The sequence below is a fragment of the Candoia aspera genome, chromosome 7, assembly GCF_035149785.1.
Source record: "Candoia aspera isolate rCanAsp1 chromosome 7, rCanAsp1.hap2, whole genome shotgun sequence".
NCBI classification, from domain to species: Eukaryota; Metazoa; Chordata; class Lepidosauria; order Squamata; family Boidae; genus Candoia; species Candoia aspera.
The window spans coordinates 73,122,535-73,137,489 of NC_086159.1; the positions used below are offsets into that span (position 1 = coordinate 73,122,535).

The window sequence follows — 14,955 nt, forward strand, 5'->3', positions numbered from 1 at the left end:
AAGTTTTCTCTACCAGGGAAAAGAGACAAATGGACCTTTCCATAGGGACATATTCCATCAGTCATCCAGGTATGACCAAAAAAAAAAAAAAAATCTTATTAAAGACATGGGTGTTCCAAGTGTTTTAATTATGGATTCTAATCATAATGCTAACGAATTATGGGTGCTAAAGCCAATATAGATATGAATAAATGAAATATCCTGTTCTGTTTCTTTTGCTTTCAAGTACAATCACTGCCAAAAGCATAGGGGTAAGGAACAATAAAGAGGCCCGCTTTCACATCATCTGATACTTGCTCATCCACATGGGAAGACTTAGGACAAAGCTAGAGATGGTCCAGGCCACCAAAAGTTTCATGGAGATCCAGGTCTAGGAGATGGCATTTCTTATTGCCCCCAGTGCTAGTTCATGAATGAATGAACCTTGGAACATCAGGACAGCAGCTTGGCAGAAGGGAGAAACCTCCTCAAAGAGACCTCATGAAGTTGCTGATGGGTAAAAGAAAAGTAGCAGGACATGGCTTCTTTATCCCATCTAATGTGGCCCACAGACAATGCAACCAAGAATGATAATGCTATTTTTGCAAGCCAAACTAAAAAGCATTTTGATTGATTTTTCTCAAAGAGCTGCTGAACCTCCTGGAAAACAGCTTCTCAAATGACTTCACTATGTGGCTGTGGGTTAATTGTTTAAGGAAATACAGGTGAAATCTACAGTCCAAGCTAGGAATACACCGAAGGTGATCTTTGAAGCCCTATCTGTAATTGTAGAAACCGGGCATGATAGTTCTTACAGAGCTCTTATAGAACATTCCTTCTCCTTCTTATTCTTCTCTAGCATGACCCAGGAACACATGACAGCCTGCAAGGTTAGCAATGAAGTTTGCAACACACAGGAAGAAATTGGAATAATGTATACTCTGGATTCCAACTTTAGGTGGTTTTGAATACTTCTGGGCCTCAGTTGCCTGAACTGAGAAAGTTCACAATAATCTATGCATCACAGATTAATCTGCCACCATATTTATGTCTCTCTGTGTGTGTGTGTGTGTTTGTACACACACACACATACACACAATCCCTGCAATCTCAAGAACACATATTACATTGCCCACATGACAGTATACTGGAAGATGAGCAGGACAGGGGGAAAAAAAACCCTGTGAAAATGAATTCCAGAAGATGGTCTGATGGCCAGGAATTTCAGAAGTGGTCAGTCTGGAATTATGCACTCTATACAACTCATTCTAATGAGACTCAGCTCATAGCAAATACTTTAAGAAGCCTTACACATCATGTAATAATACCCCTATACATATTTTATATATAAATTCATATTGTCTTCTGCCCAGCAGAAGCTTACAATATTTTAGAATAATTTTTATTACATTGAACAGAATGCCTGCATACATAATACAAAATGCCTGCACATATTACAAACAGTACATCGACCTTGGGAAAAAAAATGCAAAATGAATTACATTTATAGCATCATGAATATTCTTTTCAAGTCCATAATACAAATATATACAATTGAAGAAGGATAGAGAAGCAGAGAGGGAAAACATTCGCAAAACAGCTTACAATTTGGAAAAGTGACATTAATTTACCCAGGCTAAAAACTGGCTAAAACCAAGATTCTTGGGGTACAGATCTTGCATTGGATTACCCCAGTTCAGAGCTAAAAAAAAATGTAAGTTCACACTGAGTATTAGAAACATTAATTTCATAACTCCTACCCCATTTTGCCTTTGAGGTATTTTAGTTCACTGTCTTCATAAAGTTCTAAATATGCCACAATAATTAATTACAAGTGCTTTAAAAAAAAAAGGCCAGCAGAAATATGCAAAAGACTTATTCAGTTCATTAGTTGATTTTTGTCTGCTAGTTCTGATATTAAGGTAAAGGTAGGTAAAGGTTTCCCTTGACGTTAAGTCCAGTCGTGTCTGACTTTAGGGGGCGGTGCTCATCTCCGTTTCAAAGCCGAAGAGCCGGCGTTTGTCCGAAGACACTTCCGCGGTCATGTGGCCAGCATGACTACACGGAACGCGGTTACCTGCCCGCCGAAGCGGTACCTATTAATCTACTCACATTTGCATGTTTTCAAACTGCCAGGTTGACAGAAGCTGGGACTAGCAACGGGAGCTCACCCCGTCACGCGGATTCAAACTGCCAACCTTCCGATCGGCAAGCTCAGCAGCTCAGCGGTTTAACCTGCAGCGCCACCGCGTCCCTTAGTTCTGATATTAGGAAGCTGATATAATAGAACATCCATATATTAGGAACTAGTGTAGTATGAATGACTGTGCTGGAAAATATGGAATGCTTCGACCATTACATGTAGAAGTGTATACTAAGAATGTATTTAAAATGTGAATGCAAGAAGGACATGTTTGAAAATCCATGTATTATACAGATACATGCACTAGAGAACTAAGGTTAGCAATGACTCTCTTTCAATACACACTTGGTGGAACACTCATTTCCTTCTGTACTATAAACATCTGTGCTTCAAAAATCTGAAAACAGTCTTTCAGAATGTGATTGCAAATAGAAGTAAACATACTGAAGAAGACACATCATAGCTCTTTCAAACTACAAAATGGATGCTTTTATCATTTTTGAGAAATACAGTCCAATATCTGACAGTTCTTTTGATGAGAATCCTCACATTTAAACCTTTTATCTTGAAAAACTAAAGCTGTAAAGTGCAAAGGTTCTTATAGTATATGGCTGCATCATTTAAAGGGGATTTACTGTGGATTAGGGTAAGACGTACTCCTATTTTATAAAATCAGAATCTTGCATGTTGAGAGAATGGTAATTCCGGATAAAAAATAAACTTTGATCTAATTATGTTCCTTGCCCAAAGACAAATCAACAAACATCAAACCAGGAGGAAGTAAAAGAAATCTAGCAGCTCTCACCAGATTCTGTGTTTTCATTAAAAAAGGTCCAGGTATTTCATTTCATTTCATTTCATTTCATTTCATTTTACTAGATTGAAATTACCTACTCCATGATGGCTTTAAATGTGTGTTGGGACCATAAGGAGTTAGGCAAGCATTCTCAATCTGCTGGAGTTTTATAGGGACAGCAGATAAGAGGTATGGGTGAACTTGCCATTTTTATGGCATAACTGAAATTTCCATATTTAATATTATGTAATGGGATGATCAGCAGTTCAGGAAACTGTCTACCGTGCCCTGCTTTTTCTCCACTCCCAAATCCTAGATCTACAGTAGGTATACTTATATTTAGAACCTCATGTAGAAGACTGGCAAATATGCAGGAGCGGAGGAATGGACGAATGAATGAACTAATCTTTATTGCAGCCAAAGGCCAGAGATAGTGGGGGAACCATTTGGAAGGCAAAGGTGTTTAGAAAGTTTACATTCTAGAGGAGAAGTAATAGCTGAACTTAAAAGAAATGGGACAGAGTGAAATTTGTAGGTACCAAAAGAAGAGCAAGACCTGGCTTAAACAAAACAATATGCTTGGTCCCCAAAGAATTCCTTTAGGTATGCCTAGCAAGATGTTTGCCATTTCCCCGCCACCTCCCAATGGTGATCCTTCAACTCAAATAGAGGGTCTTGATGTAATGGCAAATAGAGCCTTTTAAAAGGAGATTGCTTTCAAAGTAAAAAAAATGACCTTGGACATAGAGAGCTAGTGGTGCCCATTGTTGGATCACCACCCAACCATAATGCATGTTGGTATCCACTTATGAACTCCTCTAGAAAAAAAACCATTCTCTCAGTTGGAAATATGTCCCATAAAGAAATTGGGGTGACTTTCACCACCATCATAGAATGTACTTCATAAATTAATTGCTAAACTGGGTTATAAATCCAAAAAGCCATTGATAAGGGAATCAAAATATAATTAAACGATTTGAGACGAAATTGTCCTTGGCTTATGCACACATTTAATGCTGTCTTAAAGAAGAATTCAGAGCTGTGTGTAGGTAAGGAAGAATACTGCAAATTCCAAAGGGTGCTTATGTCTCATTAACAAGCTATCCTAACCAGCAGCCTAGAAAAAACTGGACTAAGGGTAGAGAATGTATATTTTTCCAGCCATCGTATTAGCAATTTTGCTTTCCCATTCAAGTATCTTCAGGAAATAAGTCACCACATTTGCTTACCCCACTGTTCACTTCACATGATGCAGCCAGAGGCAGAATGGGAGAGGAAAAGCCATAAATATCTGTTAAACTTGACTATTATCAAGTAAATATTTGATGGATGACATTTTTTAAAAATCAAGGATTTCTCTACTACGATGCAATTTCCCACTTTCCACAAATGTTCCTAGAACTGGCATTTTCTTTCTTGGCTGGGATCTTCAGCTAAGATCTGTATGTCATTAAGATCTTATGTATCCATCTGGAGTAGAAGGCCACCTTGACAAAAATCCCAGGCCGTTTGGGAACAGCACAACCTCGCCCAGGGATGATCACTCCCACTACTATTTTAATTCTATTCTGTTCGCAGACCAGTGGACCACCATAATCCCTCTAGAAAGAGAAAAATAGAAAATCAATCACATACACATCTTTATGGAAGAGAGAGTGAGAGAATAAAAGTACCCCAGACATGCCTTATAAAACAAGGAAGGACCCACCCACTGTATGCCATTACCTGCCCGCCAAAGCGGTACCTATTAATCAACTCACATTTGCATGTTTTCGAACTGCTAGGTTGGCAGGAGCTGGGACTAGCAACGGGAGCTTATCCTGTCATGTGGATTCGAACCACCGACCTTCTGATTGGCAAGCTCAGCAGCTCAGCGGTTTAACCCACAGTGCCACCGCATCCCTCTCTTTTACAGTAGCATGAGAATATTTGACAGCAAATGAACCTTGATAGACTAAACTGAACAACAAATCAGTGGCAATAGATTATCTCTTCAAAGAGACCTCTTATAGGTTCAGAGTGCAAATATTAGCCCAAATCTCTTTTGCTTCACTAGAAGATGCACAACTTGCTAAATTAATGACTTCATTGGTGACCTGAGAGCTAGTCTGGTCTAGTGGTTAAGGTGCTGGGCTAGAAACCAGGAGTCTGTGAGTTCTAGTCCCGCCTTAGGCATGAAAGCCGGCTGGGTGACCTTGGGCCAGTCCCTCTCTCTCAGCCCAACTCAGTGCAATGTAGACTAGCCTCCTTGTGGTGCGCCCCGGGCAACATGACTTGTCGCTGCTAAATAGTCTACACATCTGGCTGCTGGACCGCACAAGGATTTCCCAGCAAGAAAAAAGCAGCATGAACACCAAACTGCTATGCCGTACGATTAAAAAAAAAAATGGTGACTTGACATGAAAAATAAATTCTACTTATTTAAACATAAAAGAAGTTATTCTAGAGAATTTTAACACCGTTATAAATACAGAGAATTCCATATGGGATAGTGATTAGAGGAACTGGATGAGAACTGAGGGCAGCCAGGTTAAAAGCCCCAATTGGCTACTGTGTGAACTGGAATCCTCAGTCTCTCAATGTTTTGAGGATTAAATGGCGTGCTGGATGAATGGATATCCGTCAAGAAGTACCTCACAGGTTCCACTGCCGATGCTCTCAGCTCGTGCACACATTTCTGATTCTTTCAGGACTATGTTTCCTCCAAAATCCTGATTGCAGCGCTCATTCCCCATAATGATCATATTTGCTTCTTGAAGTCGCCCATCAAAGATCCGTGCTGTAATTTTGAAGAGATATAACTATTCTTTAATCCATCTCATTGATCAGTGTTTCTCAACCTTGGCAACTTGAAGATGTGTGGACTTCAGCTCTCAGAATTCTAGGAGTTGAAGTCCACACATCTTCAAGCCGCCAAGGTCGAGAAACATTGTCATTGATTGATTATGGGCCATCGAGTTGGTGTCAACTCTTAGTGACCACATAGAAAGATTTTCTCCGCAACGGTCAACATCTCCAAAAGACATACTTTCCCCTAAACACACCCTACTCCCACTCATGAATGGTCATTTACACTGGACCAATTAAACCAAGAGTTAGTTCAATAACAATAGATATATTTCTTTGCAAAAGTCTGATGTGATCTGAAGAGAAAGCTATGCAGCTTTCATAGATTTCAGAGAAGCTTTTGATCTGATTTCTAAATCCAATTCTTCTATAGAAGAAGGTTACTACTATTCTATAATAAAACCACCATAAAAGTTAGATGTAGCTCCTGAGGACACTATACCAATGAGATCCACCAAAACTAGCAGAGAAACATATTTCAATCATTATAATTTGGATGACAAAATGTTACCTTCCCAGAGTCTGACTGGCCTAAGAAGGACACTGCAAGCATTGGCTAGTTATTCTGTTGCTGGAACTCAGGAAATCAACTACAACAAGACTGAGGTGGTCATCTTTGCAAAATGCTCTAAATGACTTTAAATAATCATCCTGTTGAGCAGATTAATCATTTAAATACCTATGCATAGGTTTCCATGCTACACCTTCAAGTAGACTATGTAGAGAATATATCGTAGAAAATGTCAAAGCTGCAGCAGCATGGCAGTAATTTTAAAATTTTAATAAAGGGGATTTATGCATCCCAGCTGCACTCTAAGTGTACTCAGCTAAAGTTAGAGCATTGCTGTTATTTGGTGCCCAGTTAGGCCATATCATTCAGAGCAAATTTCTTAGGAATGTATTTCAAGTCTACTGCAGTGTCTCAAATATACTTTTCACAATGAGGACTGAGACCAACACAACATTTTAACACATTGGACCAAAACATACTTTACTGTTGTAGGTCCAACCTCCTTATTGACTGCTTTGGCCCAAAGCAATAGATGAAAAAAATGGAGCCCCTTGGATTTTCATTAACCCAGATTGGAACATTCAGGTACAGGCAGGCAATAGTAATATTGAGGCAGCGGATTAAGAACATTGATATTCCATTAGACCCGCCATCTCTTCCCAAGGATATATTCCTGACCAGCTAATTCTCCCTTCTTAGACCTGCTAGATACCTAGGCCAGATTAGAATCCTTAAATATACAAGGGCATTTTCCTTGGCTCAGCTCAATGCCCTTCCTACTGCATTCATAGAAGGGAGATGCAAAAGTATCCATTTGGGCTAAGGTTTTGCCATGCAGCAAAGGGTTTATCAAAACTGTTAAACATGCTTGATCATGTTCCCTATTTTATGCTGGCACATGGTCAGGGTTGATAACTTCACATTTAAGCAAATTTCCCAGTACTTCTAATCAATTTTACTTACACTTGTTACTATTCATTACTCTAAACATAGCTAAGTTCTGCTACATCATATGCAAAATGTGTAGCCAGTTGACTGATATGCCTTGTTAATTTTACAATTTGTTACATATTTATATTTATATGTGTGTATATATACTATACATATACATGTATACAAACATAATATACACACACACGTGCACACACACACATATATGAAGCCTCGTGTGGTGCAGAGTGGTAGGCGGCAGTATTGCAACCGAAACTCTTCCCATGACCCAGGTTTGATCCCAGCAGAAGCTGGATTCTCAGGTCGCCGGCTCAGGTCAACTCAGCCTTCCATCCTTCCGAGGTTGGTAAAATGAGTGCCCAGCTTGCTGGGGAAGGTGACAACTGGGGAAGGCAATGGCAAATCACCCCACTCTATAGTCTGCCAAGAAAATGTCGCAAAAGTGGTGTCCCCCAAAAGGATCAGACTTGACTTGGTGCTTGCAAGGAGCTCTCATCTTTTTTTTTCATATATACTGTGTGTGTGTGTGTGTGTGTGTGTATGTGTGTGTATCTGGGAGAGTGGCTCCAATAGATCCCAGGAGCAACATCCGAGCTCTCTGTCCAGAAGAGTGCAGTGCTAGGGACAGCTAAGATACTGCGCAGAACCCTCAAACTCCCAGACCTCTGGTAGAGGACCCAAGACTGAGGAAGACACATACCACCCAGAGGGGTGAGCAGGGAATTTTATAATCTGTTTAATGCGGTTTGAGGTTTATTATATATTAGTCTTTGACCAAAGTAAAGATTTCTTCTTCTTCTATATTTCACTGCACATTTTGAAAAAGGGAGTAGATTTAAGTTATATTTTATTTGGAGCCTGTCTAAAACCATGCCTATAAATCCTATCCCCATATACACAATTTCACTGAGACAATTTTATCCAGTCCCAGAAAATCAAGCTCATTAACCTGCTGTCATGTGCGCCGTTTCAATGTATTTGATGCATCGTAACGTTTCGCATGTCATTAATTGGATGCGTGTTTCATTTGTCTAGGGAGGATGGGAACGATTATATTTTGGCTTTGCTTTGGAATGTATTTGTGTTATCTACTGCGCTCAAGGTTACTTTCCCAGGCTAGCAACTCTGACGATTGCTGGCACCTGTGCCGGGCGGGGCTGTTACGAGGGAGGCGGGATACGTTTGAAGCAAGGGTTTAAGTTTGTATTTGGCGCGCTTTTGCTCATTCTCAGCTTTCTCTGTATTTGTCTTTAGTACTCTAATAAATCAGATTTCATTTAGCATCCTCTTGTGAGTCTGAGTATTTGGGGCTAGGGCAATCATTACATAAAGCTGAGAATCTCAGTTCCTAACTCCGCTGGCCCCTGTCCAGGAAAGACAAGTGTCTAACCTGTGAGGGAGAGAGCCCGCGATGACCGAACCCGACATCGTGATGATGGAGGAAGGGGAACCGGACTCGACCGTGAGGCCGTCCGGCCGACCGTCCCAAGGTGGGGAGCTGTCCGCCATCAGAGAGGAGGCGAGCTCCGGGTCGGAGAGCGAAGCCGGGGGGCTGAAAACGGCCCCGGAGACCACCGTGAATTCTCCGGGCGAGCTGCTCACCTGGGATGAGACCCGAGGAGATGCCACAGCAGCGGGGGGCCCATCCTGGAGGCAGAGATACCCCTTATTCCCCAACGTGGTGCAGGTGCAGCCAACGGAGGGCTCACCCACTCCGGATCGGATCCGAGTGCTGGAGTCGAAAATGGATTCGTTGGAGGCTATCCTGAAACAGCTGAGCTTGGATGTAACCTCGATGCGAGAGGTCCGGGAAGAATCAAGCCAGAGGCATTCAACCCCTTCTTCCCAGGGGCTGACCCCGGAACGGCGACGGGTGGTGCGGAGGCGTGAAGGGGACCAGTCGGTCCAGATGGAAATCGCAGCATCGCCCGGGCGATCGCCCCGGGGCCCCGTGCCGCCCCGAGTCAGGGAAGCACCAGCCGCAGCAGCCCTGGTGGTGGGGCGCAGCCCGGCGGGAGGCGGCATGCGAGACTTCCCTGTCAAGTTTGATGGGGACCCGACCAAACTCTCGTTCTTCCTGACGAATGCGAAAGCCTATATGGAGGAATGGGGGGCGGTTTTCCAATCGGAGAAGGCAAGAATCATCACCATTGCCACCAAACTGAAGGGGAGGGCGGCAGACTGGTATGTCCAGATGTGCCAGTCGGAAGCGCCTGAACTGGAAAATCTCGAGGAGTTCCTCTGGGCATTGAAGCAACACTTCGAGGACCCCTTAGCAAAGGAGAGAGCAAAGCGAGCCCTGAAGGAACTCAAGCAGGGGTCCCGATCAGTGGCCGATTATGCTTTGGAGTTTAAAGCGCTAGCTGGGAAGGTGGATGACTGGTCCCAAGCAACCATTATCGAGCTCTTCAAAGATGGCTTGAATACAGAGGTGCTGCGCTGGTCCCTGGGGAGGGACGACCCATACACGCTGTATGAGTGGATCCTGCTGGCAGGAAGGGCTGAACATGCCCAAGAGATCTTTGCCCAGCGGAAGACCGCCAAGTCGGGGCGGGAGGTGAAGCCCAGCCGCCCATCGACCACCGGGGGGAAACCGGGACAACGACCCTGGGACGAGGAGCGGGAGAAGCGGTACGCAAAAGGCTTGTGTCTGAGATGTGGTAAGGAGGGGCATCGAGTGGCAGCATGCCCGAAGGCAAAGGTAGAGGAACGGCCCGGAAAACCGCCGGCGAAGTCCCCTGCGTTGCCGAGGAAACAGAAAGCTGCGGTGGCTGAGACCGAGGGAGACGATGTGATGTTCTACGAAATTGAAGGGAAGACCGAAATCCCGCAGCCGGCGGGAAACGCCAGCCACCTGCTCTAAAGGGCGCCGCTGGGCAGGTGGTAGAGGACGGGCGCGAGCCTCCATCGGTGAGTGGCACTTACCGCATACTCATGGTGAAATTGAAATTGGGTTCCCAAGTCAAGACGGTGGAAGTATGGGCCATGATTGATTCGGGGTGTTCCCGGTGTCTGATGCACCCTGACGTGGTGGCAGCTTTGGAGCTCCCCACTTTCCCTCTACAAAGACCCATCGCATTTACTCAATTGGATGGGTCCATAGCAGGGGGCAAACCGGTCACCCATTTTACAGGGCGGGTAGCCTTGCAACTGGGCAGTCACCAGGAAGGGTTGTCTTTTGTCGTGGCTCCCGTAGGGGGGCCATTGGTGGTGTTGGGGGTACCATGGTTGGTGCAGCAAAACCCCCAAATAAACTGGGTTTACCGGACCATCACATTTAGGGATGGCTTTTATCAAGCGGCAGAGGGGAAGGGTGCCCCAGAGGAGATGGTGGGGGTTGCGGCAGCTGCGACTCCGCCTTACCCGGCCTCTCCTCTGGAAGGCTTGCCGGCCGAGTACAGGATGTTTGCTGATGTATTCGGTGAAAAGGAAGCTGACCAGTTGCCCCCCCATCGAAAGACGGACTGTGCCATAGAACTGCTGCCCAACACTCAATTGCCTAAACCAAAAATTTATTCCATGACGCAAAAGGAACTGACTCTGTTGAGGGAATTTGTGGACAAAAATTTGGCGCGCGGATTCATTGAGCCGGCGAATTCACCCGTGGGGGCGCCGGTTCTTTTTCGCCCAAAAAAGGATGGGACATTGAGACTTTGTACGGATTTCCGCGGATTAAATGCCGTCTCAATTTCCAACAAATATCCCTTGCCATTGATAAAGGACATGTTGTCACATCTGGCCAAAGGCAAGATCTTCTCTAAACTGGATTTAAGAGAAGCCTACTATCGTGTACGAATCAAGGAGGGTGATGAGTGGAAAACTGCATTCAATTGCCCGTTGGGAGCCTTCCAGTATAAGGTGTTGCCGTTTGGGTTGGCTGGGGCCCCTGGGGTATTTATGCAATTAATCAATGAAGTTTTGCATGAACATCTGTTTAAAGGTGTACTGGTGTATTTGGATGATGTGTTGATTTATACGGAAACCATGAAAGAGCATGTAGCTCTGGTAAAAAAAGTCTTGTGTAAACTCAGATCTGCTGAATTGTATGCAAAGCTATCGAAATGTGCCTTTCATCAGACCCAAATTGACTACTTGGGGTATAGGATTTCTGATAAAGGTATAGAAATGGACCCTGCCAAGGTGCAGGCTATCATGGACTGGGAGAGTCCCCGTACCCGCAGGCAACTTCAAAGTTTCCTGGGGTTCAGCAACTACTACAGATTATTCATAAGGGGGTTCGCTGAGATTGCCTTGCCCCTAACGGACCTGCTTCGAACAAAAGGGGTGGGAGATACTAGGAGAGTCAAGAATCCCGGAGCGCTGTTGAGGTGGACGCCTGCTTGTCAAACGGCGTTTGAGCGGCTGAAAGCAGCTTTCGTCAAAGAGCCCATTTTACAACACCCTGATCCCTCAAAGCCTTTTGTTGTACAGGCAGATGCCTCCGATTATTCTATTGGCGCATTGTTGATGCAAAAAGACGAGGCAGGATGCCTCAAGCCCTGTGCCTATCTATCCCGCAAGTTCTCTGAGACTGAGAGGCGTTGGCATGTTTGGGAAAAGGAGGCATTTGCAGTAAAAGCTGCATTAGAAGCTTGGCGGCATCTGTTGGAAGGGGCAAATCATCCCTTTGAGGTATGGACTGATCATAAAAACTTGGAGGCACTTAGTACCCCTCGAAAACTGAGCCCTAAACAGGTTCGTTGGGCTCAATTCTTCAATCGATTCAATTTTCAGTTCAAATTTATTCCAGGGAAAAAGAACTTCTTGGCTGATGCCTTGTCAAGGCAACCTCAAGACTCTGGGGCGGTGCCAGATGTGGTAAGCACCCTATGGTCGGTGCCCCAATTGGGCATGCAGGCTGTGACGCGAAGCCAAACGCGCGCGCAGCAACCGCCCACCACAAGCGCTGCTCAGCCAAGCACTTTGTCAATTCCCTCCCAGTTGCAACAAAAGTTTTTAAAAGAACTAAAAACGGATACTTGGTTGCTTGCGAATAAACACAATGTTACTTTTGACAGAGGCTTCGCTTGGAAATCCGACCGCCTCTACGTTCCTGAAAACCTCCGAAAAGATGTGTTAACACGTTCACACGATGACAAACTCGCAGGTCACTTCGGGTTTGTAAAAACCTTGCACCTCGTTCGGAGGCAATTCTGGTGGCCCACATTACGTAAAGATGTCAAAGACTACATTGCTTCCTGCACTGTCTGTGCAATGTCCAAGCGCAAGGTGGGCAAGCCCCAAGGGCTGCTGCAGCCGGTAGCAGCCCCCTCTTCCCCTTGGGAAGAAATCTCCATGGATTTTATTGTAGAGCTACCACCCAGCCAACGCAAAACGGTCATTTGGGTGGTCAAGGATTATTTCTCCAAACAAGCTCACTTTATCCCTTGCGTGTCCATTCCGTCAGCGCGTCAATTGGCCCGCCTATTCCTTGTACACGTGTACAGGCTACACGGATGTCCCTCCCGCTTGATTTCGGACAGAGGTACACAATTTACCTCGCAGTTTTGGCGGGCGTTTCTCAAGCTGTTAGGCACGAAGCAAGCCCTGTCCACGGCTTGGCATCCTCAGACGGACGGGGCCACTGAGGCGGTTAACTCTACTCTAGAGCAGTACCTTCGCGCTTTTGTGAATTATCAGCAGGACAATTGGGTAGACCTCCTACCATTTGCTGAAGTGGCTTACAACAATGCTGTGCATCAAAGCACTGGGCAAACCCCGTTTCGGGTGGCTCAGGGTAAAGACTTTGTACCTATCACTGATCTCCCACAACCTCCTGCAGGTGCAGTCACTACAGATGATTGGTCAACACAACTGGCTGACTCTTGGCCAATGATTCAAAAGGCATTGGCTGATGCACAGGCAGATTATAAACTGTATGCTGATCGGAAGCGAGCCCCACAACCTGCGTTCCAAGTTGGGGACTCGGTATACCTTTCTACCAAGTTTATCAAGTCTGCACAACCTTCAAAGAAACTGGCGCCTAAATTTGTGGGTCCTTTCCCAATTGTCGCTCAAATTAACCCTGTGACTTTTAAACTTGACTTGCCTCATAACCTTAAACGCTTACACCCTGTTTTTCATTGCAGCTTACTCAAACCGACTATTCCTTCTGATCGCTGGCATCGGCAACCTCCACCTCCCACCCCCATCATGATTGATGGTCAGCAACACTTTGAAGTTAAAGAAATTTTGGACTCTAGACGCCTTCGCAATACTTTGCAATATTTAGTTCGTTGGAAGCATTTCCCTCATCCTGAGTGGGTCGCTGCACCAGATGTGGCTTCCCCGGTTCTGGTGGCCCGTTTCCACTCCGCTTATCCCTCGAAACCAGGTCCCTAGGGGTATTTTAGGAGGGCGGTATGTCATGTGCGCCGTTTCAATGTATTTGATGCATCGTAACGTTTCGCATGTCATTAATTGGATGCGTGTTTCATTTGTCTAGGGAGGATGGGAACGATTATATTTTGGCTTTGCTTTGGAATGTATTTGTGTTATCTACTGCGCTCAAGGTTACTTTCCCAGGCTAGCAACTCTGACGATTGCTGGCACCTGTGCCGGGCGGGGCTGTTACGAGGGAGGCGGGATACGTTTGAAGCAAGGGTTTAAGTTTGTATTTGGCGCGCTTTTGCTCATTCTCAGCTTTCTCTGTATTTGTCTTTAGTACTCTAATAAATCAGATTTCATTTAGCATCCTCTTGTGAGTCTGAGTATTTGGGGCTAGGGCAATCATTACACCTGCAATGAAAAACTAGTGACAATTCTGGCTAAACATGTAGAGAATATTTTTTTTTCTGGACTGCGCACTGTACAAAAATGTAACCAGTAATGCTTTTCCTGCTGGCTTTAATTAGTTGAAATCATAAAATACAATTTAATGATGTTCACAGTGCACTGTAATATAATATGTTTTAACAGGGTCCCTGGTAAATTATGCTATGAATGTGCCATGTATATTATATGTCTGTCTCTATTCCTCTGTCTCCAGCATTAGGTGCACTGAAAGTGCAGGGTAGGTAAGGACAAATGAAGGGCCCTACATTGGTTCTTGAATGTCCAATGTGTTCTGGCCACAACAGCTGAAAATTGATGATGGTAAACTTTGCAGGCCTTGTAAAAAAAAATTCCAGGAAGAAGAAGGAAGGAGGAAGGAAGGAGGAGGAAGAAGGAAGAAGTCCATCTCAAACTAGGGAAGGGGGGATGTGAAATCCCTAGCTGTGCCTACACGTGGAATGGCCCCATCACTTTTTATCATTACCCCACATCTTGAAGTAATCACCCATGGAATATCTTAGGGTTGGGCCCTGAGCTTCAACATGTTTCTCTCCCCTGAGACATAGTGAGTGAAAGGATCTTCTATGCACTGGAAAAATAGAGCTGGAACGGGAATTACTAAGATTGTTGCGGTTCTTTCATAGGGAAAAAAAATCCATGGGACTTCAAGAAAGCCAGAAAAAGAAAAGGGAAAGACAATGGATTTCTTTAACATTGGTGTTCAGGGAGAGAAAAATCCAGACAATTGCTACGTGATGCTAGCAAGCATATCGTGCTCAGATCAGCTTATTACCAGCACTTTGAAAATTTATATGAACAATTGCTTAAATCCAAAAACATCTGTTGCTCCATAATTGTGGTCTCCAGAAAAGATTATTTACTTCTCAGCCTTTTGAATAGTTCCTTAAACAAAGACCAGATTTTTGAAAAAATAGTGCCACTGAATTCAATACT

The 14,955-nt window shown here is 44.3% G+C and overlaps 1 protein-coding gene across 1 annotated transcript in view; it reads right to left on the bottom strand.

Annotated features, from left to right (window-relative positions):
• Positions 1-2,241: 2,241 nt before the first annotated feature.
• Positions 2,242-14,955, bottom strand: part of HGF (hepatocyte growth factor) — a 55,954-nt gene continuing 43,240 nt past the window's right edge. Inside the window, exons 16-17 of the mRNA XM_063309362.1 lie at positions 5,552-5,697; positions 2,242-4,519 (exon numbers count right to left, since the gene is read on the bottom strand). Of these exons, the coding sequence (XP_063165432.1) occupies positions 4,352-4,519; positions 5,552-5,697 (314 nt within the window). The 3' untranslated portion in view covers positions 2,242-4,351. The remainder of the gene's footprint in view (positions 4,520-5,551; positions 5,698-14,955) is intronic.